Raw genomic sequence first — 27,002 nt, 5'->3', positions numbered from 1 at the left:
TATACATGTAACATGGGCTCATGAAAATTGTCAACATCAGGTTAAGGTCAGATGAGTGAATGTATGCATATTTTTTCAAAATCTGCACACATTCCTTTCTCAGAGTACCTGACCCACACAAACAGTAAGTGCAAGATTTCAAGTACCATATAGGCTGGATTTTCAAAGGGGAATGCAATGTGGAATTTACATTTAAAAATAAGATTACAAGCCCACAGGTTTAAAGTAGCTAGAGGCCTGCAAAATACTCAGGAAAACAAACTAACCCTACTTGTGGATAGCTGAGAAATGCAGGAACTGAAGTACACTGCAAAATTAATGAAATAACATCCTGTGATAAAAAAAAAATTTGTTAGGCAGAAATATTATACTTCTCAATTACATTTCTAATTGACATATTAGACTACACTGATGTGTTCTCACTTCTCACTGCAAATATTTCGCTTACATATGCCACAGTCAAGGGTCCACTAACATTTTCATGCTTGACAGAAAAAAATACAAGCAGTCAAATCGGGAATTTTTTAAGCGTTCAGATATATAAACCAAGAACCTGCAAGAGGAACTTAAAAAGAAATAACAGTTAAAGCCAAATCCACACCTCCGCCCCACCCCATCACCCTCTTTTGTTTTATTTAAAGTCAAAAGGAGGCCCTGCTTGAAGCAAGGGGCATGTAAACTGAAAGGGATCGTTTTTATAAAGTTATTTTTTTCCTTGTCTATATTTGTGTTTTACTCTAGGGATGTGAGGCCTTTGTTGTAGTGGAAACTACAATGGAGCAATCTCTCATAAGCAGTGACTCGTGGCTGGCCCTCTACATTCATTAACAATACAGGCCAAGACTAGGCAGAAGCGGGCAGTGCCTAAATCGCAAAGAAACAAGGCGGCCAAAAGCTGCACATGCCCGCACACAGAAGCTAACGGCTTCTCAGGCGCCCCACTCACACACAGAAACTAGCAGCTTCTCAGGAACCCACTCACACACAGAAGCAAGAAGCTACTACAGGAACCCACACAGATACTGAAGTGTGTAACAGGAACCCACTCACATACGGAAACCTACACAGATACTGGAGCTGGAAGTGTAACAGGAACCCACTCACAAACAGAATCTAGAAGCTGGAGAAGTTGGCTGTCACGCAGACAGGAAGGCTTTTCAGGACCCACAGGAAGCAAGAAAGCAACAGGAGCGGCTAACAACATAAGAGTGCCAAAGTCTGGGCCCGATGGGGTTAAATGTCCCACTCCTATTGCATCTGATGTCACTGCAGAGGACACGCTGGTGGCTCACATGTGCAGTCACGATGCTTCCTGGACAGCGGCAGGTGGGATCTTCCCATCACCTGCCAACAACTGGTGGTACCAGTTCCGGGGCCACAGTAGGACCGTGACAGCTTGGAAGTTTTTCATATAAATTTAAGGTTGCCTGAACCCCTTTATTGCTGGGCATACACATGGATTTCACAGAGGTAAAAGTGATTAAATTTATTCACCAAAAAAAAATAATTTATCACTAAGTGCTTTCCATAATAATCTGTAAATTATATTTCCTGAAGAAAGAAGGTATAATGAGCCGAAAAGGTGTGAACAGCAATAGTACTACTGATATCATAGAAGAGTTTGTCAATTTCAAGGTAATGTTTATTAGGTAGCAATATGTTTAGATAAAAATATCACCTCCTTGGAAACCTTAACACACAGCAGAATGGCATCTCTTTAATACTGTAGTTCAAACTTCCTTTTTGAATCTAGCACATAGTGCATTTCTAATATTTTAAATCAGTAAAACTGTCATCATCACTGGATTTTATTGCAATTCTGTTCATTTGCCACATCCATCTAAAGAGAAAGAACTGCACGCATGTGAACAACTCTACATATCTGTGTCTCCAAGACTGTATACATTCTCTAATAAGTACAGTTGGGTGCTGAGAGACCTCTGGTCAAACTATTTGCTTTAATGAATTCCTAACTGAAGAAAAGTTGACAACCCTGACACAGTACAAAGGTAGACATGACATCTTTCTATTGATTTATAGTTTGTTTGGGGTTTGTTTGTTTTACAGATTCAGTATGACAGCAAATATAACAGGTGCAACAGTTGTGCACCATTCAATAGCTTGTTAACAGCTCCTCTGGCAGAAATAACAGCTTCCAAATGTTTCCTGTAGCCAGCTAAGAGGCCTTCTTCTATTCTAGCTTCTGGCATTTTCCCCCACTTTTATTTATTTATTTTTTTTTTAGAACTCAACTAGCTTAGAAATATTCCTAGGCCTCCTTGCATGCAGTGCATATCTTGTTATCTCCTCACATATTTTCAATAATATTTATGTCTGGGGATTGAGAAGACCATTTCATAACATCCATCTCCCTTTCTTTTAAGCGCTTCAAAGCTGTTTTTAGGATGTAATTCATATCATTGTCTTACTGAAATATTCAACCTGTTTTCAAATTATACCTGTTTTCAAATTATTTAAGTACATAAGCATCGCCATGCTGGGATAGACCAAGGGTCCATCAAGCCCAGCACCCTGTCACCGACAGCGGCCAAAAGAACAAGAAATTTATCCCGCCCATCCTAGAAATAGTGTATTATTCCCTCGTCCATTCAATAACATTCTAAGGCCTTTTTCCTCCAGGAAGCCATCCAACCTTTTTTTCAAGTCCAGTAAGTTAACCGCCTTAACCACTTTTTCTGGCAGCGAATTCCAGAGTTTACGCGTTGAGTGAAGAAAAATTCCCTCCGATTCGTTTTAAATTTACCACACTGCAGCCATAGGCACCCAGTATAACCACACAACCTCAAAACAGAATCATCCCCATACTTAATAGTAATCGAGTTCTTTTCAAATGCTCCACCTTTTTTCTCCAAATTTCAAATTTATCTTCGGTGATTGCAGCGATCAATTTTAAGTTCATCAGTTCAAACCATTTTGTTCCAAAATGCTAAATGCTTCTCAAAGTTTTCTTTTGCATACTTAGACAATGACTTTTGTAATGAGGTCATATAAAGGGTTTCCTCCTGATATCTCTCTAATATAGATTACTGCTATGTAAGGAACACTGTATTTTGGTGAACTACTCCAGCGTCAGGGTAAGCTGTTCAGCAGTGAACTGCGAATTCTGTTTTGTAGGTCTGACCAGTTTTTAGGCAGTTCTGTCAGAGACTATTTTGATCTTCCAGTTACTGCCTTGACACATAAAAGGCACTGCTATTGGGGCCACGGAGGCCCCTGATTTCGCTAATCTTTATGTTTCATAATTTGAGAAGACCTTTTTGGAAAAACATCTCTTTAAAAATGAGATTGTCTTTTACAAGCAGTATATTGACGTTATTTTTGTCCTCTGGAAAGGCACTGTTGAAAGGAGGAAGACTAAAAAGGGAATTGTGAGACTGAAAGATGCTGCGAACCGCTACGTAGATAATGATGAAAAACAAAGCAAATTTGCTAGATACTTTTGTTCTGTTATCACAGAAGAAAATTCTGGACAAGGACCGTGATTGACTGGCAAAAGCACTAATGACAATGGAGTGGATAGAGCACCGTTCACGGAAGACAGTGTGTATGAACAACTTGAAAATCTAAAGGTGGACAAAGCTGTGGGACTGGACAGGATCCACCCCAGGATATTGAGGGAGCTCATAGAGGTTCTTGCAGGTCCTCTTAAAGATTTGTTTAATAAATCCTTGGAGACGGGAGAGGTTCCATGCGATTGGAGAATGGTGGATGTGGTCCCTCTTCACAAAAGTGGTGTTAGGGAATAAGCTGGAAACTACAGGCCGGTAAGCCTCACTTCAGTTATTGGAAAAGTAATGGAAGCGATGCTGAAGAAAAAGATAGTGAATTTCCTGCAAGCCAATAAGTTGCAAGATCAGAAACAACATGGTTTTACCAAAGGTAAATCGTGCCAAATGAATCTCATTGAATTCTTTGACTGGGTGACCAGAGAATTGAATCATGGACATGCTGTAGACGTAATCTACTTAGATTTCCGCAAAGCTTTTGACACGGTTCCCCACAGGAGGCTCTTGAATAAACTTGACAGGCTGAAAATAGGACCCGACGTGGTGAACAGGATTAGGAACTGGTTGACGGACAGACGCCAGAGGGTGGTGGTTAATGGAATTCACTCAGATGAGGGAAAGGTGAGTAGTGGAGTGCCTCAGGGATCGGTGCTGGGGCTGATTCTGTTCTTTCTGCAGTTCTTTCTCTTTAGATGGATGTGGCAAATGAACAGAATTGCAGTAAAATCCAGTGATGATGACAGTTTTACTGATTTAAAATATTAGAAATGCACTATGTGCTAGATTCAAAAAGGAAGTTTGAACTACAGTATTAAAGAGATGCCATTCTGCTGTGTGTTAAGGTTTCCAAGGAGGTGATATTTTTATCTAAACAATATTGCTACCTAATAAACATTACCTTGACATTGCCAAAGGGTTAGAAGGTAAAGTTTGCCTTTTTGCGGATGATACTAAGATTTGTAACAGAGTGGACACCCGGGAGGGAGTGGAAAACATGAAAAAGGATCTGCAGAAGCTAGAAGAATGGTCTAAGGTTTGGCAATTAAAATTGAACATGAAGAAATGCAAAGTGATGTAGTTAGGGAGTAGAAATCCAAGAGAGACGTATGTGTTAGGTGGTGAGAGTCTGATTTGTACGGACGAGGAAAGGGATCTTGGGGTGATAGTATCTTAAGATCTGAAGGCAACGAAACAGTGTGACAAGGCAGTGGCCATAGCTAGAAGGTGCTAGGCTGTATAGAGAGAGGTGTGACCAGCAGAAGAAAAGAGGTTTTAATGCCCCTGTATAAGTCGTTGGTGAGGCCCCACCTGGAGTATTGTGTTCAGTTTTGGAGGCCATCTTGCTAAGGATGTAAAAAGACTAGAAGCGATCCCTACACTCCTCCCTGGGAACTCCGTTCACTGGGTATATCTCTCTTATCTGCACCCTTCTCCTCCACTGCTAACTCCAGACTCCGTTCCTTTTATCTTGCTGCACCATTTGCCTGGAATAGACTTCCTGAGCCGGTACGTCAAGCTCCATCTCTGGCCGTCTTCAAATCTAAGCTAAAAGCCCACCCTTTTGATGCTGCTTTTAACTCCTAACCCTTATTCACTTGTTCAGAACCCTTATTTTATCATCCTCACTTTAATATTTCCTTATCTCTTGTTTGTCCTGTTTGTCTGTCCTAATTAGATTGTAAGCTCTGTCAAGCAGGGACTGTCTCTTCATGATCAAGTGTACAGTGCTGCGTACGTCTAGTAGTGCTATAGAAATGATAAGTAGTAGTAGTAGTAGTAAAGACTTTTTTTCTGGTTTACACTGTCTGCTGACTGAATCTGTGAAGGCCCAATGCCTGACTGCCACCTACACTACCATAACCCCCATAAGGTGCCACATATAATGTGCAGCTACTGTGCAGTACAATCTCGCATTAAGCCACGGTAATTGCATATTTTAGTGAATTTTAGTAAAAGAACCCCTTTATCTTCCATGGTAAACTCTTTGGGACAGGGATATATTGTACTTAAATACTTATCACCACTGTACAGCAATGCATTCAGCCAGCTGTGCTACAAAAATGATCACTAATAGTGTTTGAACCTTAAACTTGCAATAAATAAAATAATATATTAAGTCAAGATTTCCTTGTGTTTAACTGAAATTTTAAAAATATTTGTCTCATTTTAACTGTACAATAAACATTTCCTAGTATCACTATAATATGTTAATTAGTTCACACTATTTAAAATAACGACACTAAACGAGATTTGAATTCAGCATACCTTTAACAACACCACAATACTGGTTATGGGAGGTCTCCTTTTTAGGAGTTTTGTCTTCAGAAGACCTTCTTCGCCTGTACATGCGGTGTGCATGTCCTATCACAGCGAAAGTGTGATTAAGGGGCTCAATAAATAGGAAGTCACCATTAATCTGTACAAACCCCAGCTGCAACAGAAAACAAAACCAATAAGTCAGGTATGCCTTCAATACAAAGTATATCAAAAATAAACATACTTCAAAGTGTATACAGATTCTGAAATAGAGACCCTAGTACCATGACAGCTGCCCTTTTCAACTTTGTTGATCCATTTAATCCCATACACTAGAAAAGAAAAAAACCTTATGGGCCCGATTGTGTAATGGAGCACCTATATAGGAAGCCCAAAAATTGCCTATTTTAAGCCTATTTTAAAAAGGCAACGTGAAGGGGCATAATCGAACGGCGCCGGCGAAATACATGGCCAGCGATGTATTTTGGCGACGCCGCAAACAGCTGGCCAGTTCCGTATTTTCAAAAAAGATGGCCGGCCATCTTTTGTTTCGACAATACGGTTCTGGCCAGCCAAATGCCTTGGATTTGGCCGGGGTTTGAGATGGCCGGCTTCGTTTTTTAGCGATAATGGAAAGTTATGTCGGCCATCTCAAACCCCGGCCAAATCCAAGGCATTTGGCCGTGGGAGGAGCCATCATTTTTAGTGCACTGGCCCCCCTGACATGCCAGGACTCCAACCAGCCACCCTAGGGGTCACTGCGGTGGACTTCAGAAAAGCTCCCTCGTGCATAGCTCCTTTACTTTGGGAGCTGAGCCCCCCAAACCCACTACCCACAAATGTACTGCACCCACTAAAATTGCTCCAGGGACCTGCATACAGCCTCTAGGACTTATTGCTGCTGTATAACTTTGGCACACCAGTTCACACCTGAAGACTAAGCTCTCTGGAAAAGTCCTTTCTTGAAATAAGCACGTTTACTCACAGTTAACTGCAGATCAGAGGTTGTGCCCCACTGGCAAAGAGTCCCCTGGTATTAAGATTAGCAGTAGGTCAGAGCTGGCACAATGGTGTACAATGCCCTCTTTCAGCACCATGCAAGGTAAGAACTACGTTCTCTAACGTGGGTAACACAGGAAAGGGAACTAAAACTGGCTTACAAAAATGGCCACTACCGCATGGACTACAACAGGAAACAAAACAGGGCACACTCTGACCTGGTTGGCAGGGGGGAAAAGCACCATGGGAGTAGAGCCCAGTACCCTACACCCAACACAATGCATTGGTAATGTGACTCTGCAGGGCAACTAACAGAAAAGGTGTCACACTCACCCGAGAGCCACATTGCAACCAGGGAAAGGCTGTCGGAGGATACAACACATTCTGCTGTCATGGAGGTGGGTACGGCATTTGAGGCTGGCAAAAAAGGTTTTTAGTTTTATTTTTTTAGTATGGAAGGGGGTTGGTGACCACTGGGGGAGTATGGGGAGGTCATCCCCGATTCCCTCCAGTGGTCATTTGGTCAGTTGGGGCACCTTTTTGAGGCTTGGTCATGAAAATAATAGAACCAAGTAAAGCCGGCGAAATACTGCTTAACGCCGCTTTTTTTTTCCATTATCAGCGAAAGACGGCCATCTGGTAGCCACGCCCATGCCCGCCCATGTCCCGCCTTCGCTAATCTACCGACACGCCTCCTTGAACTCTCGCGACTGGAAAGTGGCGATGCTGTCAAAAATGCCGCTTTCCATTATACCGATTTTGCCGCTTTTCTGAAATCGCCGGCCATCTCCTGATTTATGTCGGGAAATGGCCGGCGATCACGTTCGAAAATAAGCTGGATAGGCACCCAGAACCAGACCCTATAGCCTGCACATGCAGAGTTATTTGTGTGTATACTGTATCCCCCCAATATTTAAAACCATTTAACTGGCCGAGAATGGCTCCTGACTGGTTAAATGGCACTTAACTACCTGTCCAGCCATATTCAGTGGGAGATAGCTGATTATCTCCCACTGAATATTGCTGGTTAGCACTTAGCAGACAGCCGGTTAAATTATGTGATATAAACGGCTATCCGCTAATATTCAGCACATGGCCAGCTAAGTTCGACAGCCAAATCATGCCCTTGAAATAGCAGGTCTATCTTTGGTTGGTTTAAACAGCCTACCAGTGCTGAATATTGGCTTGGCCAGTTAAGTTTAAACTGGCCAAAAATAAACCAGGTATTTAATGCTGATCACTGGAAATGGCCTGATATTGAATATCTGGGCTCAACGCCAATCACGCTAACTCCCGCGGTCTATAGGGCCCAATCGAGTGTACCTGCGTATTTTATAAAATACAGACATACATTAACTCGAATCCTGTTCACCCAAACTATACCCCTGGGGATACCTACAAGGGGGCACATACAATGTACATTACCATTGCACAGCAGTGTAAATGTGTATAAATACATTTGATGAAAAGTTATAAAAGGCCTTTTACATCACCTAACAGGATTGAGCCAGGCACACAAGTGAGTAAATCATCTGACAGAGCTGCAATGTAGCACTTGAGGCCCTTCTAACACATGATGGTCTCCTCATTTCCTCTATTTTGTTTCCTCTGCTCTACATAAAAACATAAAAGTAGCCATACTGGGTCAGACCAATGGTCCATCTAGCCCAGTATCCTGTTTTCCAAACAGTGGCCAAGCCAGGTTACAGTACCTGGCAGAAACCCAAATCGTGGCAACATTCCAGACTACAAATCCCAGGGCAAGCAGCTGCTTCGCATGTCTATCTCAATAGCAGACTATGGACTTTCCTTCCAGGAATTTGTCCAAATCTTTTTTAAACTCAAGATACGCTAATCGCTCTTACCACATCCTCCGGCAAAGAGTTCCAAAGCTTAACTTTTCATTGAGTGAAAAAATATTTACTCCTCTTTGTTTTAGAAATATTTCCATGTAACTTCCTCAAGTGTATCCTAGTCTTTGTACTTTTGGAACAAATAAAAAATTGATTTACTTCTACTCATTCTACACCACTCAGGACTTTGTAGACCCCAATCATATCTTTGCTCATCCGTCTCTTTTCAATTTGTCAATTTGGCTCAGTATATTTTCCAGGTTCACTGAGATTTCTTTCAGTTCCTGCGCATCACCCTTGAAAACTATTTCTGGTACAGGCAGATCTCTTACATCTTATTTATTTATTTGTTTGTTTGTTGCATTTGTATCCCACATTTTCCCACCTATTTGCAGGCTCAATGTGGCTTACAATTTTCCGTCATGACTTATGCCATTTCAGAGTACAGATACAATTGGAATATATATAGAACATAGATATCTTCTTCCGTAAAGACAGAAACAAAGAATTCATTCAGTTTCTCCGCTACGGCCTTGTCCTCCCTGAGCACTCCTTTTGCTCCTTCTCGCAGGTTTTCTGCTTCTGAAGTACCTGAAAAAGTTGTTACTGTGAGTTTTAGCCTCTGCGGCAAGTTTCTCTAAATATTCTCTTTTAGCCTTCTTTATTAATGCTTTGCATCTGACTTACCAGTGCTTATGTTGTTTATTTTCTTCATTTGGGTCCTTTTTCCATTCTTTGAAGGACAATCTTTTGGCTGTAATGGCCTCTTTTACTTCATCTTTTATCCATGCTGGCTGACGTTTTCTTTTCTTTCCACATTTACAAATATGTGGAATGTATCTGGACTAGGCTTCGAAGATGGTATTTTTGAATAACGTCCATGCCTGATTTAGTGTCCTAACCTTTGCAGCCGATTATTTTAGTTTCTTTTTAACCATTTTCCTCATTTTATTGTGGTTGCCCTTTCGAAAATTAAATGCAGCTACAGTAGATTTCCTTTGCGGGTTCATCCCAGATAGTAGCTCAAACTTCATCATGTTATGATCACTGGTTCCAAGGGGACTCAACACTGCCACCTCTCTCAATATGACCTGCACGCCACCAAGGACAAGATCCAAAATGGCTCTCCCTCTTGTTTGTTTCTGGACCAGCTGCTCCAAGAAGCAGTCATTTATTGCATCTAGAAATTTTATCTTCCTGGCGCTTCTTGATGTAACATTCATCCAGTCAATATTAGATAATTGAAATCACCCATTCTTATCGCATTGCCCAATTTGCTAGCTTTCCTAAACATTTCTTCATGAACAGATGTGTGAAAAAGCTCTCCCTTAAAAATCAATTACTTTGTTTTCATATTTTTTTTGGAATACCAAAGTTTTTTTTTAACATTTGTCAATCCTTCAGGCACTGAAAATATGTTCCTCTCCAGGAAACTGACTTTTCAATTGTACCCTCTGTGTGTAGGAAAGCTCCAATTAAAGGACCTGCACCCATTTTGCCTCTACTGTCAGGGCCCTGGTCACAGCCCAGAAAACTGCATGTTCTGCCCAGTCATGTCAGTAGCCTGATGAATAACAGACTTGAGCAACTCTGTCATGATTAAGATCATCTGAGTGCCTTTCTGTCTGTGGTGAACTCCCCATATAGGCTTGGCTGCATCTCTCTCTCTCAGCTCAAAACACTGCCTGAGACACATACCTCCCACATGCATTAAGGCAGAAGAAGTCCATTTTAAAAGGATCAGTTCATGGAGTATTCTCCCTTCTGCTCTGTTTGGAGGTTATAGGCTCATTTCCCTTATTCAAGGTGGCACAAAGCATATACTTCTGTGCAATTAACTTTTCCACACCCTGTGCACTCTCAGCACAGTGACCCAGCACTTTGGCAGCAAAGCTTTCTATCTCATCCGTGCTATTTGGCATACTTGAGGTCTACCTCCCATCAGGATTATGAATTAACAGCTCATTGCATAAAACACCTGTCCTGTACTGAGTAACTGTACTCTTCCACTGTGAAGTGGTCAGGTAACACCTTGGCTTCCTCTTTTGCACAGCACCAACAGTTTTTACACCACAATTGTCCTATGGAGATGTTTATTTTAATTATTTATTGGGATTTATTAACCGCCTTTATGAAGAGTTTCACCCAAGGCAGTGTACAGCAGATACAGTTTAACATAAAACTTACAATTTTGTTAACAGCATAACAATAGTAAAATAACCAAGAATAAACTAAATACAATAAATGAGGTAAATTTGAAGACAGTAAATTGAAACCTAGTAACAGAACTACCATGAAACAGTATCAAAAATATACACATTTAACAAAACTGTAATTCAAATACCAGAGATATAATACAATGTTAGCATACTACTACTACTACTTGACATTTCTAAAGCGCTACTAGGGTTAAGCATAATACTAATGATACACCTAATAAGCATGCATTAGAACAATCAACACAGATATGATGCTAAAAAGTTTCTACAATACATAGTAACATAGTAGATGACGGCAGAAAAAGACCTGCACAGTACATCTAGTCTGCCCAACAAGATAAACTCATATGTGCTACTTCTTGTGTATACCTTACCTTGATTTGTATCTGCCATTTTCAGGACACAGACCGTAGAAGTCTTGCTCAGAACTAGCCCCATTTTCAGGACACAGACCGTAGAAGTCTTGCCAAGAACTAGCCCTACCACCCAAACACCAGCCCCGCCTCCCAATCTCGGCTAAGATTCTGAGGATCCATTCCTTCTGCACAGGATTCCTTTATGTTTATCCCACACATGCTTGAATTCCGCTACCGTTTCATCTCCACCACCTCCCGTGGGAGGGCATTCCAAGTATCTACCACTCTCTCCGTGAAAAATACTTCCTGACATTTTTCTTGAGTCTGCCCCCCTTCACTCTCATATCATGTCCTCTCGTTCTCCCATCTCCGGAAAAGGTTCGTTTGCGGATTAATACCTTTCAAATATTTGAACGTCTGTATCATATCACCCCTGTTTCTCCTTTCCTCCAGGGTATACGTGTTCAGGTCCGCAAGTCTCTCCTCATACGTCTTGTAACGCAAATCCAATACCATTCTCGTAGCTTTTCTTTGCACCGCTTCCATTTTTTTTACATCCTTAGCAAGGTACGGCCTCCAGAACTGAACACAATACTCCAGGTGGGGCCTCACCAATGACTTATACAGGGGCATCAACACCTCTTTTCTTCTGCTGGTCACACCTCTCTCTATACAGCCTAGCAACCTTCTGGCTATGGCCACCGCCTTGTCACACTGTTTCGTCGCCTTCAGATCCTCAGATACTATCACCCCAAGATCCCTCTCCCCGTCCGTAACTATCAGACTCTCTCCGCCTAACACATACTTCTCCCGTGGATTTCTACTCCCTAAGTGCATCACTTTGCATTTCTTCACATTGAATTTTAATTGCCAAACCTTAGACCATTCTTCTAGTTTCCGCAGGTCCTTTTTCATGTTTTCCACTCCCTCCCCGGTGTCCACTCTGTTACAAATCTTAGTATTGTCCGCAAAAAGGCAAACTTTACCTTCTAACCCTTCAGCAATGTCACTCACAAATATATTGAACAGAATCGGTCCCAGCACCGATCCCTGAGGCACTCCACTACTCACCTTCCCCTCCTCCGAGCGAATTCCATTCACCACCACCCTCTGGTTTCTGTCCGTCAACCAGTTCCTAATCCAGTTCACAACTTCAGGTCCTATCTTCAGCCTGTCCAGTTTATTCAAGAGCCTCCTGTGGGGAACCGTGTCAAAAGCTTTGCTGAAATCTAAATAGATTACGTCCATAGTATGTCCTTGATTCAATTCTCCAGTCACCCAGTCAAAGAATTCAATGAGATTCATTTGACACGATTTCCCTTTGGTAAAACCATGTTGTTTCGGATCTTGCAACTTATTGGCTTGCAGGAAATTCACTATCCTGTCCTTCAGCATCGCTTCCATTACTTTTCCAATAACCGAAGTGAGGCTTACTGGCCTGTAGTTTCCAGCTTCTTCCCTATCACCACTTTTGTGAAGAGGGACCACCTCCGCCGTTCTCCAATCGCATGGAACCTCTCCTGTCTCCAAGGATTTATTAAACAAATCTTTAAGAGGACCCACCAGAACCTCTCTGAGCTCCCTCAATATCCTGGGGTGGATCCCGTCCGGTCCCATGGCTTTGTCCACCTTTAGGTTTCCTAGTTGTTCATACACACTCTCTTCCGTGAACGGTGCTAAATCCACTCCACTCTCACATGTACTATTGTCCGTCCATATAGCTTACCATATAGCTGAGGAACCAAGAGCAGATATATCATGTTACCAGATTATTTTTTTTTCTGCATGACATACTGGTTCTTTACAGGAAGAATTCTTCAGGACAGCCTCCTTTCCAGTTATAAAGGATACTGGATCATTCATTGGGCAATTTCTGTAATATCAGCCATACTCAAGTTTTCTTCAAACATCAGGGCTTACAAGTCTTGAACCTTTTGAATTAAACTACGAGTGTCTGTGCTCATTGCTTTCCATGTGCTTAGTGAGTTCAGGTGGTTGTCTATATTTACTTGACCTTTCCCTCTGCCATCATGTTTATTCTGGGGGTGACTTTATGAATTCCCTTGTTTCCTTTTGTCATCCCCACCCTCTAGTTTAAATGTCTAGAAACATACCCTCTGAATTTGTCCCCAAGGATCCTTCTTCCAGTCACAGAAAAATGTAGCCCATCATTACAGTACAGCTCCTATGTATCTAAAACCTTCTTCTTTACACCAAGACTCAAGGAACTTATTGAATTCCACTGTTTTGCATAGTCTTTCCTCTCCCTTCCCCCATGTATGAATTTCTTCAAAAAAAGCTGCAGTCCCAACCAAAGATTTCTGTCCCTCCCCAAGCTTCTGGAATGGTCTCTGTGATGTAAACTTGCTATTGTTGGCCAGGTCATTTGTCCCCAGGTGAATTTACATCAGTATTTGAAGCCTTGCTTTCTTCTCGGATCACTTTCAGTATTTGGTCGGTACATCTGGTAGCTGAAGATCCTGGAAAGCATTTCACTAGGTTGGAACCCTAAGTTAATGCATCTGATAATGGAGTCTCCGAGCAGTAAGAATTTTCTGCTTTTCACTAATCTGTCATTGTTTGGGGGATGTTTCTTCGGTTGTGCTACTTTCATTGCCTCTGCTTCCACCACAGTTACTTCTTTTTTCAGCATCATAATGATGCAACACAGCAAAAGAATTAGACAGGGGCAATGGTTGGGAGGGTGAGTGCTTCTGTGTCACAGGTCTTAATCTACATAGTAGATTGGAATCTGCAGGTTTCAAAACCTTCATTTACAGAGACAATGTCACTATCTACTTCTCTTTCATTAAACACTTCTGAAATCTTGCAACAAATTAAATTAAGCTTCGACCTCATGGAATCCTGGGCATCTGAATTCAGATTAAAACTTAATAGGGACAAAACCAAATTTCTGGTCATTACTAATCCATACGATTCCACTCCCTTTAATTCATTCACCAATGACCAAATTTCCTATCCTCTAGAACCCACTCTGAAGATTCTAGGTGTTTTCATTGATAATCATCTCTTGTTTGAACACCATATTTTCAGTCATTTCCAAGTCATTCATAACCCTCAAAGTTAAAATGCATCAGACCCTACAGCTGGAACTTTAAGACTACTAGTTTAATCTCTAGTTCTCTCCCAAATGGATTACTGCAACACCATTTATTCGGGGTGTAAGGAGCAGGTCTTAAAAAGACTCCAAACTGTACAAAACACAGCTGCTCGTTTTATCTTCAAACTTCCTCATTTTGAGCAAGCCACTCCTTTATTAATGAAATTACATTGGTTCCCCATTAAAGCCAATCTCATTCAAGCTGTGTACCTTCATATATAAAATTTTTCATGGACTGACTCCAGATTATATGAACCATTTAACAGAGATATCTTCATGCTAAGCCTCCTTTGAAGCCAAAGACCCCCCTTTTACTTTGTCCACCAAACTTTAAAAATGTAATATATAAATCATTTCTATCTGCTGATTTCAATTATATTAGAACCAAATGTTGGAACTCTCTTCCTAAGAGCCCTTTTTACAAAGGCGCGCTAGCATTCATTAGCACAAGCTAAAAATTAGTGTGTGCTGTGTAGGTGCCCATAGGAATATTGTGGGTGCCTACACAGCGCATGCTAATTTTTAGTGTACACTAACAAATGCTATTGCATCTTTGTAAACAGGGCACAAAATCTGTTAGATCTCATCCAGACTACTTACAATTCTATAAACTGCTGAAATCCCATTTCAAAATTCATTTCATTAGTCTATACTGCAACAACCACTGACAATTCATTTTTCTATTCTTATTGCGACTACCAGTATGTACAATATCAGCAGTTCTTTTACGAATCCATCAATATGTACAGAAACTCTAATTCTTAGTCACTGTGATAGTATACTAGTTCAATATTGTTGTACACTATACTCTGTATCTTTACTCTAATCTATGCCACATTAAATTTGAGCCTATTTTTGGAATAATGTGGGATATAAATGTCATAATAATAATATTTCTGTCATTCCTTTTACATTTTCAGTATTTTATTTCTTTCAATACTTCTTGTATTCCTCTAGTTTATTGCTGAAATCACCAATAAGTGTCCTATAACACACATTTCTCCATTGACCTTGACAATTTGTCATTGTCCATTTTGATCACTTTCAATTTGCATTTGAATGGGTCTAAGGAACATTTATTCAATACAGTGCTTCGTCTCCATCATCAAACATGTTTCTGAAAAATCCAAATGGATCCTCTTCATTCTACAATATTCTTTTAGGTGGTATAATGAAGGTCTGTTTATATAAGATTTTTCTTTAAATAAGAAGATCCTGGAGGAGGATATTAGATTGCAAGGGTACAAATGCTGGCCTCAAAGGACCACAAGGATAAAAATGGAGAGGCAGACTTGCGCTACGCCAGAGATTGGGTGTACCATACTTGTGAATTTTGTGATGTAGCCTGTAAGGCGGAACTAGTAGCCCCATAAAATTTGGCCTATATTTTACATGTAAAATCTGCTAAATTGGCCCCTGTTATTAAGCAGCATCCCTTAGTGAAGGTGGCACGCTGGGCTTGGACTCTACTGAACAAACAATTTGGCTTACATTCCCATTGCTCCTGGTTTTTACCCCTTCTGGGCAATGTGGAATTTCCTCTGAATATGCGGTCTGCTGTCTTTGTGTTCTGGCAGACCCGGGGTATATTCTTGTTACAACATGTGGATGAGGAGCATGAACCTAAAATGTTGTCATAGAATGTTTTAAAAGAACAAATATGATTTGCACCTTGCAAATTGGTACCCATATACCCCCATATCTTCAGTTACAACATTATCTTCTTAATTTATTCCAGGCTAGCTTGCTTTACAGAACCTGATTTTCATGATGCTTGACCCATCCCTGCTGTGCATAAGGGTTTAATGCACAGATACTATGAAACTTAAGAAACCGATTGAAGCCACTCCATTTAATAGAGTCCTCACTAACTGGACTCAAGAATTTGGGGAGTAAACACTGGACTGCTTGCTCCCAAGTTTAAAAGACAGCTCCTGTTTAGCGGGTAGTGTTCAGCTACAGGAACTGCATTACATGCTTTTGTTGTGCATGTATATTCACCCTTCACAAGCTAAAAAGATGGGTTTTCCCACATCGGGGGCATGCAGACAATAGAATGCCTCATATCAACATTGTGTTTGGGGCTGCCCTCCTATTCATGCATTTTGGACAGCTGTTTGAACTTACTTGGGCAAGTTATACTGTCAGCACTGGACAGCAACACCACAAATGTGCGTTCTTGATGATATCACAAGTGTCGTAGAGGGCACACGGAAAATAGGCCTTTTCATGCATAAGGTTGCACTCATAGCCAAGCGTTGTATATTGCTCCAATGGATCCACACTTGCCCACCCACAATAACACAATAGAAGAACCAAATGCATGAACTCCTTACTATGGAGCATGCCTGGAAATGCTCGCTCAGCTTTTCTAAGGTTTCAAAGTTTATTTCAATCTTGCTATTCCACAAAAGATAATAATATATCTATGCAGTTTACAATTCTAAAATTCATAAGAGAAAAAATGAGAAAGTAAAAAATGGGAAAAACAAAAAAGGGGAGGGAGGAATGTAACTACAATAAATGATAGCAAGGACAGAGGACCTCTAGACCTATAATCAAGGGAGCTGCTATTGACTGTTTTCTCCTGGTTTCTGGATGTGTGGAAGGGTAGTGGTCTTAATGTCATGGAAAAGGGATCTGGGGGAGAATACCCCAGAGGGAAGGGAGATTGGTGCGGTGGGGTTTCTGCTTATGATGTTATGTCCTGTTCATGTTGGGGGGGGGGGGGATTTACTGAAACTGTCACTGCTCAGTTGCTCTAAATTGACAGCTGTGTTTTTGTTATGCATATTGTGTGTTTAATCAGACTGAATCCTTTGTGACAAAGTATATTGAACATAAAACTGGAGAGGCAGAAGAACTACAAAAAAACAAAGACTGAAAGAAGAGCAGGAAAAACACAAATCACACAAATACAAATTATTTAAAAAAAGTATAAAACCTAACATGGCCACACTCATATCAGGGATACAATTGTTCAAAGTTCACAATTTGGCACCAAGCTGATCAAAGGGTTTATTCAGACATTAGGATTCTAAAATGTGCCAGTACCCCTGTAATATCAATCCACAGTACCATCTAATAGATATCTAAGACTTGTGATGGAGTAGAGCAGAGGTTCCATCCACAACACAGCATTCCAGCAGCACACACCAAAAACCCAAGTGCCACATCTATACTGCCCTCCCTTCCTCCTCTCCCGGATCCAGCAGTACTTCTCCCCCCTTCCTCCCCCCAGGCCAGCATCACCTCTCCCTTTACCTGGTCTAGCGGCTCTCCCTTTCCATGCCCCCCCCCCCCCCCCGTGCCTCCATCCTCACTTACTCAATCGCTGTTGGTATCGGCAGCACAGCAAATGAAAAAGGAGCTTTGGGATCTTTGCTAAGCTACTCCCCATCTCCTCTGATAAAAGCTTCCTGTTTCCACAGCGGTGTGGAACAGCCTAGCCAAGGCTCTGAAGCTGCCTGTTTCAATCACTGTGCTGCCTCTACCAGCACCAATAGAGGAAGTGTTGCTGGAACTGGGGAAGAGGGCTGAGAGAGGGGAAGAGAAATGTTGGATGAGAGAGAGAAGGAAAATGGACACAGAGAAGAGAGATACTGGGCATGGAGGGAGCATAGAGACAGGGATACATTTGGGCAATGCTGGACAAAGCATATAGGGACAGAGAGGAGCAATGCTGACCACTGGGGGAGGAATAGGGACAAGAACACAGAGGGATAATGACAAGGAATGACAGACTCAGAGCGAAGATGGATGAAAGAATAAACATCAAATGAACGAGGGACCCTACAAATACAGGAAAACAGAAAAGCTGAAGAAACACACTGGGACCAAGGCAAATAGAAAAGCAAAATGCTTCGACAACAAAAGGTAGGAAAAAAGTATTTATTCTGAATTAATTGGAATGTGTCAGCCCTTGGAAATACACATCTCCGATATCTTGTATTTCAGTTTCTATTTCTTGGGGTCATCTTTGACTCCTCTCTCTCCTTCTCTACTCATATTCAACAGATTGCCAAAACCTATTGTTTCTTTCTCTATAACATTAGCAAAATCTGTCCCTTCATCTCTGAGCACTCTACTAGAACCCTTATCCACACTCTTATCACCTCTCGTCTTGATTATTGTAACCTGCTTCTCACTGGTCTCCCTCTTAGCCATCTCTCTCCTCTTCAATCAGTCCAAAACTCTGCTGCGCGGCTCATTTTCCGCCAAAGTCACTATGCTCACATTAGCCCTCTCCTCAAGTCACTTCACTGGCTCCCTATCCATTTCCATATTCAGTTCAAGCTTCTCTTATTGACCTATAAGTGCATTCACTCTGCTGCTCCCCAGTACCTCTCCTCTCTCGTCTCATCCTACGCCCCCCTCTCGGGTACTCCGTTCTGTAGATAAATCTCTCTTATCCGTCCCCTTCTCCTCTACTGCTAATTCTAAACTCCGTTCCTTTTATCTTGCTGCACCTCACGCCTGGAATAGACTTCCCGAGCCTGTATGTCTAGCCCTGTCTTTGGCCGTTTTCAAGTCCAAACTTAAAGCCCACCTCTTTACCACTGCTTTTGACTCCTAACCATCACTCACTTGCCCTGTCCTTTATCCTCACCTCTTTATTCCCTTACCCTTATTGTTCTGTCTGTTTACCTGTCTTATCTAGATTGTAAGCTTTTTGAGCAGGGACTGTCTTTTTGTGTATGGTCTACAGTGCTGCGTATGCCTTGTAGCACTATAGAAATGATAAATAGTAGTATTTCTCTAGTATTGCTGTACATGCTGAGTCTGACTTCTCAAGGTTTCCAGTTCAGTTTTTTGCCTTCATATCTCTTATTACTGATCTGTGGTCCATTGTTTCTTATTTGTTGTCTGTGTCTTGGGTTTGTGACTGGGGTGTGATATTCTCCTAGTATGTAGTTTCAGTGTAGAGATCTTGCAGCAGTCTCATTTGCTCTGTTTTCTCACTAGATGGGATATTAGTGTTTTAGGGTCCAGTGTAATATTTACAGTGCTATCATTTCACACAAAAGGTTGTTGCTCTTTTGATTCCTGTGATTTAGCATTGTTATGGTAAGGTAAAGTTTCAACTCTGTTTTTGCACATTGTGATAAAGTCACATCCAGGATAGTGGGGTTAAGGCAGTTTCAGTCTGAAATACAAGTCCCAGAAGGCATTGCAGGAGAGAGGAGCCAGAGGGGGAGATGAAGAACCCGGACTGGACTCCTAGCTGCAATCGGGGAAGACATGGGTGTAAGCTGGCAGGTTGGGTAGAGTGGCTGCCACTAGGCGGAAAGAGAGTTAGGAAACCCTGTGTGCAGGAGCTCATCATTGGTCTCATTAGTCTAATGCTCAACTCAGCTGGTTTGGGTGTGAGAAAGCTAATGGAAGGAGAATGATTGGTGGTGGTAGCTGAAGCCAGGGATTGATTAGGCAGGTGGGAAGGAGTACCAGCAGTTCAGTTCAGTTCAGGAGAGAGGAGCTGAAGGAGAGAAGCAGTTGCAGGCTGAAAACCCTTAGGCAGAGAGGTCCCTAAAGTATTTGCAGGCTGAAATTCCTTGGGTGAGAGGAAGTCCCAAAAGTATTGAATTCACTGTGAAGCTGATGCAGGGGAAAACCCTTGGGTAGAAGGAGTCCCTAAAATATTGAACTCTCCTGAAGGTAAAGAGGATAGAAGGTAGAAAATGCTGCTTGGTGACTGAACTGTGATGATGAACTGAAAGAACTGTTTGTCTTGGGAATTGAATTACTGTTTATTGTGCACTGGATAAAGAGCTCAGACTGAAGCCTGTAAGCCTGTATTGAATCCTGACATGTGATAAAAGCCTTCTGTAAAACTTGCCAATGCTGATGAATACTTTCCAGAAAGTGCAGAATACTGCTGCCCATCTTGTGTGTGGAGCTTCCTGCTATTCTAAGGCAACTCCTCTCCTAGTTAAATTACATTGGATTCCAATAAATTCTCAGATTACCTTTAAGCTTTGTGTACTTGTTTACCAAATTTGTATGGCCTACTGCCTAGTTACATGCAAAACCTGATAGTCCCTAGATGTAGGAAAAGCATTTCTTGAAGGCCGATCTCTCTCATGCTTCATTATCTAAATTGAAAGAAATTTCATTAAAAATCTATCCATACTGTTCTCTTCACCTACGAAGCTTCAAAGTTGTGGAATTCTCTGCCAAATTCACTGATAAGTTACCAATTACCTATTATTTCGTAAACCGCTGAAGGCATTTCATCACTCCTTCACCTGTACTAGTGCTTGTTAGTTCCTGAGTACATTAGGTACCCTGTCTTAGTTACTGTATGGAGGTAATGTTTACGGACTATATACCTTCTTTGCTCAGATTACTTGTATTATTGTTAATGTTTCCTGTTAGTCACATTGAACCCAAACTTGTTTGGGATAATGTGGGATATAAATGTCTTAAATAAATAATAAAGGGTAAGTTGCTTCACAGTCTAGCACCTTCAATGTAGACAATAGCAGATCAATATACTTCCAGTCTAATATATTTAAAAAAAAGAATGTCCAGAAGCATTATATCAGCAGATCATAGGCTCTGTGTAGGCCTATAAATTCAAAGGGAAGCAGCATTAGCCAATGGAGCTTTATTATTCAAGGTCTTATGAACAAGACTCAAAACTTTCAATTTGACATGTCATGGAATTGAGAGCCAATGTAAATTCGTTAATGCAGGCGTGATATGCTCATTGCTGGACACTCCTGCCACAAGATGAGCACAGGCATTTTGAACTAACTGCAAGGCATGTAACATATAGTTAGGAAGTCCAGGATATAAAAAGAGTTACAGTAATCCAAAATAGGAGGAACTATTGCTTCCAGAACAGTTCTAAAATTAGCATTGGATAAAACATCTTTCAGATGCCTAATCAGTCTCAATTTGTAAAATGCTTTTTGAATTGTGCTGTTTACCTGCAGTCTATAAGAAAAAGAATCTACCATGATATCAAGATATTTGCATTCAAATAAAATAAGTTTCGTAATGTCATCAACACAAACAGAAGGCATCATTTTGGTAGAATTATTACCTGAGAGAAACAAAACTTGGGTCTTTACAAGATTTAATTTAAGACAGGGGTCCTTTTACAAAGGCGCTCTGAAAAATGGATTGCAGTAGTGTAGGCGTGGGTTTTGGCCTTGCGCAGAATCATTTTTCAGCACACCTGTAAAAACGTCCTCTTTTTTTTTTTCCCGAAAAAGGACGTGCTGCAAAATCAAAATTGTTGCGTGTCCATTTTGGGTCTGAGACCTTACCAGCCATAGACCATAGCTTGCTTAGGAAAGGAATGGAAAACAAGGACATTATAATGCCTTTGTATCACTCCATGGTGTGACCGCACCTAAAGTATTGTGTTCAATTCTGGTCACTGCATCTCAAAAAAGATAGAGTGAAATTAGAAAAGGTACAGAGAAGGACGATGAAAATGATAAAGGGGATGGGACGGCTTCCCTATAAGGAAAGGCTGAAGTGGCTAGGGCTCTTCAGCTTGGAGAAAAGACGGTTGAGGGGAGATATGATAGAGGTCTATAAAATAACGAGTGGAGTGGAACTGGTAGACATGAATCACTTGTTTACTCTTTCCAAAAATACTATGATTAGGGGACACACAATAAAGATACAAAGTAGTAAATTTAAAACAAATCAGAGAAAATATTTCTTCACTCAATGTGTAATTAAACTATGGAATTCATTGCCAGAGAATATAGTAAAAAGCAGTTAACTTAGCAGGGTTTCAAAAAGGTTTGGATGGCTTCCTAAAGGAAAAGTCCATAGACCATTATTAAAATAGACTTAGGGAAAATCCACTGCTTATTTCTAGGATAAACAGCATAAAATGTATTGTACGATTTTGGGATCTTGCCAGGTACTTGTAATCTGGTTTGGCCACTGCTGGAAACAGGATGCTGGGCTTAATGGACCTTCGGTCTGTCCCAGTATGGCAATACTTATGTACAAAAAATATAAAGAGTTATTGGATTTGGAAAAACTATTGCAAATGCACACAAACCTCTTTTTGCTATAAAACAAATATCCTAGGCAATACAGAAGTTGACTGGTACAGCATACCATGCCTTTTCAGACAGTTGGTACTAACGTTAGCAAAAATAAAATATGACTGAATGTGAATGACTAAAAATACCTTGCCAAGGAAAGGAAAAAAAATGAACAAAAGTGGATGCATTTCTCCCCAAGAATTATAATTAACTTTTGTATTAATCACCAATTTAGATGCATTTCTCTCCAAGAATTATAATGAACTTTTGTATTAATCACCAATTTAAATGCATAAGACATCAAGAAAAAGGCACAAACATGAGCTTACCAGTCCCCCACCACATGTGCTGAAGGAAGCAGAGGATCCCTTATGGTGGAGCACAGTACCACTGTAGTAACATGTTTTCTCTGGCTCTATAGAGTTTTTACTGTCCTGTAGCCTCTCCTCCACCACAAAATCTTGTGACAGGAAACGGCTGTCCTGCCTCAGCAGCAAGTAAAACTCCCCACCAAATGCTACAATGTGCAGTCGTAACTCCTCACCCTCCAGCGTCAAGGATGGAGAAGGGCTACTACTACCATCTCTGAAAGTGGATGTAGATGCAGCGTTAGCAGAAATAGCTGTTGTATTATAAGAGATTCTGGATGAAGAGGTAGCTAAGACACTTCCATATCTCTGGGGAAAATGGGACCAGTGATCATATTCCTGAGACTCATACTTGGCTCCTTCACTCTGCTTCTGCTGGTGCCCATCTGCAGGAAAAGCTGAGCTTGAGAGAATAGAGCGTGCTTCCCTTGAGCTGCCAAGCACTTCTGAATCTGGTAAGGCACAATCAGAGGATTCTCCACCTATGCACCTGCTCTTCTTAAAGGTTGCGATATCAGTTTTGAGATGCTCCAGTTCTGGCCTCCAGAGAGCTGGGAATATTATTTCCCATTCGTCCCCATCTTCCTCCTTTGAAACCTGTAAACCTGCATACAGAAAGAGGGGGAGGAAAAAGAGAAAAACTGCAGATCACACACATTTGCAGACATGCCTGAATCTTGTACCTCTTACTTACTGTACTAGGGCACCTAGTTTAGTTTAATAAAGTATTATTTTAACTCGCACCATCCACAAATCTGAGGAACAAGAATTTAAACATAAAATTAGAATTAAAAAATCCCATAAAAACACTATCCTGCTTATAATCGAAAGAGAAAAACGCCTATATTGCGACCCAAATCGGGAGATAGACGTTTATCTCCCAAAAACGAATAAATCGGTATAAGCGAAAGCCGATTTTGGACGTTTTCAACTGCACTCCGTCGCGGATGCGGACAAAGTTGATGGGGGCATGTCAGAGGTGTGGCGAAGGCAGAACTGGGGCGTGGTTATCGGCCGAACAGAGATGGGCGCATTTCACCGATAATGGAAAAAAAGTATGCGTTTTTAGCTAGAATTTAGGACACTTTTCCTGGACCCTGTTTTTTCACGAATAAGGCCCCCAAAAGTGCCCTAAATGACCAGATGACCACCGGAAGGAATCGGGGATAACCTCCCCTGACTCCCCCAGTGGTCACTAACCCCCTCCCACCACAAAAAATGATGTTTCACAATTTTTTATTTTCACCCTCAAATGTCATACCCACCTCCCTGGCAGCAGTATGCAGGTCCCTGGAGCAATTGTTAGGGGGTGCAGTGCACTTCAGGCAGGTGGACCCAGGCCCATCCCCCCCTACCTGTTACAATTGTGCTGCTTAATGCTTAGTCGTTCAACCCCCTCAAACCCACTGTACCCACATGTAGGTGCCCCCCTTCACCCCTTAGGGCTATAGTAATGGTGTAGACTTGTGGGCAGTGGGTTTTGAGGGGGATTTGGGGGGCTCAACACACAAGGGAAGGGTGCTATGCACCTGGGAGCTCTTTTATCTTTTTTTTTTGTTTTTGTAAAAGTGCCCCCTAGGGTGCCCGGTTGGTGTCCTGGCATGTGAGGGGGACCAGTGCACTACGAATCCTGGTCCCTCCCACGAACAAATGCCTTGGATTTATTCGTTTTTGAGCTAGGTGCTTTCATTTTCCATTATCGCTGAAAAACAAAAACGCCCAGCTCACAAATTGTCGAATAAAACACGGACGTCTATTTTTTGCGAAAATACGGTTCGGTCCGCCCCTTCACGGACCCGTTCTTGGAGATAAACGCCCATGGAGATAGACGTTTTCATTCTATTATGCACCTCCATATACATTACAGCTTCCTAAAAAGCTTAATAGATACATCATAAAAATATGCACTACGAACAATACATCATATTAATGTCAAGCAATATGCAAATATGCAAGCCATTGTCATAGCCACATTAATATAGAACAGTGATTCTCAATCTTTTTTTCCCTTTGGGATATACCTGATGGACAACACTTGCATATATGTGACTAACTGCAAATGTGACCACCATGGAGTTACATGTGATCATGTAATGTGCATCCACAGAAATCTTCCCCCAACAAGTAAGGGGGGGGGGGGGGGGGCACCATACAAAATAAGGGTGAAAAGTGTACAATTAAGAATGGCATTTTTGAAAGTACATCCAATTCTAACGTATTTTAGAAGAGAATCTGCAGACATACAGCCTGCTTTAAAATACATGAGGAATGGATGTCAATGTGCTGGCGATGTCCAGCATAACCACACATTTTACCTAATGAAACCTCCAAATTATGAATGGTGCAAAACAAGAGAAATGGTTGTCTTTGTAGCAACAAAGAAATGCCCATGCTACAAAATGGCCACATAGAGGTAGTCTAATGGTTAGCACAGTGGGCTGAGAACCAGGGCCTGTTTGGGGCTTTTGGTTTGTATTTTTTTTTTTATAAATTGTGAACCTTCCAGGGACAGAAAATTAGCTACTATACCTGAATGTATAAGAAATCTACAAGCCTAAAGGCTATTGAAGCAGTGAATATTTGGGTACAATACATATTTTTCCTGTCCCTAGAGGGCTCACAAGTTATTTAAAAAAAAAATTACAAATAGCTGAAGCAGGATTTAAAGCTAGGCCCCTTGGTTCTCAGCCCAGTGCACTAATCACTAGGCTACTCCTCAGCTTTGATGGAAGTCTATTAAGAAGTTAATTTTTAAACAGTTTTTCATACCATGAACGTCCATAGCTCCTGATGCATTTAACATTTCAATATTTGCACAGCGACTCTAAGGTTGAGGAGCTTCGTACTTTCTTGGACAAGCTGCTCTCTTCATAACTTGGATCTCTTTATTGGGGAGTGCGCTAGAGGCCTGACACAAAATATTTTCAGCAATGGATCTGACCCATATGTTTGTGCACACTCCATGCGTCTTTCTGCTGACTACCAAACTGCACTATGGAATATTATCTATTCTATCAAGTAAAGGCCATGATTGCACTGTATTACCTTAGTGCTGATTTACCAGAGTTGGCACCCCCTAGGGTGCCTAGACTAACCTGACAAGGATCAGTTTGCAGATAAGCTCACTGGATTCACTTGGCGTCCAGGTTACAGCAATTCAATTATTTATCTTTTTCTCAATTGAACTTCACTGACAACCTCTTGAGAATGTATTTGTGTGAACTGATGTATGACCAAAGGGTTATTTCTGCTGACAAATAACTCTTTGGACTTTTCTGTTAGAAATATTCTGCTTCTATGAGGCAAAATCTTGCCTGGGAGCTCAGTATGGGTTATTGGTCAGGTGGCTGGATACTCTTTTGATGTTTCAAATTTTTTTCCTATGGTTACTATTTGATAATGGTTATTCTAATTACTCTAAGTTATAGTGTGAACAGGTAGGGGGTCTGGGGAGGAGGTATGCTTTGAGACAGAGGAGTATATCTGAGGGACCGGTATGTGTGGGAGGCGGGGAATTTGTTTTCTATGGGTTTTGCATTGCGTGCATGGGGTAAGGTGTGTAGGGAAGACCAAGAGATGGAGGAATGGGAAGCGATGGACCTTAGGACGAGTTTTGAATAGCAAGTGTGGACTTGAGGATACTGGGTGGGATAGGGGTCCCATGTCTTGTGGTCATTACATATTTGGAAGCTGGTCTATAGTACTAATTTTGCAGTCATCACTGGGGGTGGCACAGCTGGGAGGCCGTCGCCAGCTCTCACATTGGAAAACTGAATCTGTCAGACATATTCTTGTATTGCTGGGATGGGTAGCGTGCAGGTAGCCACCTTGAATATAAATGGAATTCACTCTCCAGTGAAATACATGAAGATCTTGAGCTATTGTAAACGTATGAAGGTGGACATACTAATCATGCAGAAAACCCATCTTACCAACTCAGAGCACTTAAATGGTTGACAACTCAGAGCCTCTTACAATGGTAGACAACAGGGAATAGCTCATACACAAACTGGTTGCTTGCCTAGGGCATAAGATCATACAAGAAAGACCCTGATGGTCAATTTGGGGTATGGCTGGGAGAACTTATGGGGAAAAATAAAGATCACTTTGTGCTCCATTTGTGCACCCAATGTGTATTCTCACAGATTTTTCTCCTTCTAATGGCTATATTAGCCCCACTGCAGGACTATCGGTTAATATTGGGGGAGACTTTAAATATAACAGCTGATTCATTAATAGACTGTAGACCCCCAAAGCCAAGGCATAAGGGAGAGGAGGGGAAGGGGAT

The 27,002-nt window shown here is 41.4% G+C and overlaps 1 protein-coding gene across 1 annotated transcript in view; it reads right to left on the bottom strand.

The window, feature by feature from the left end:
• ADAMTS19 (ADAM metallopeptidase with thrombospondin type 1 motif 19) overlaps positions 1-27,002 on the bottom strand; it is a 269,857-nt gene that overhangs the window by 223,743 nt on the left and 19,112 nt on the right. Inside the window, exons 2-3 of the mRNA XM_030192330.1 lie at positions 22,676-23,319; positions 5,793-5,958 (exon numbers count right to left, since the gene is read on the bottom strand). Coding sequence (XP_030048190.1) covers positions 5,793-5,958; positions 22,676-23,319 — 810 coding nt within the window. The remainder of the gene's footprint in view (positions 1-5,792; positions 5,959-22,675; positions 23,320-27,002) is intronic.

This window comes from Microcaecilia unicolor, chromosome 2 (genome assembly GCF_901765095.1).
Source record: "Microcaecilia unicolor chromosome 2, aMicUni1.1, whole genome shotgun sequence".
Lineage (NCBI taxonomy): Eukaryota > Metazoa > Chordata > Amphibia > Gymnophiona > Siphonopidae > Microcaecilia > Microcaecilia unicolor.
The sequence above is the reverse complement of the archived record's forward strand: the minus strand, read 5'-3'. Positions and strand labels throughout refer to the sequence as shown.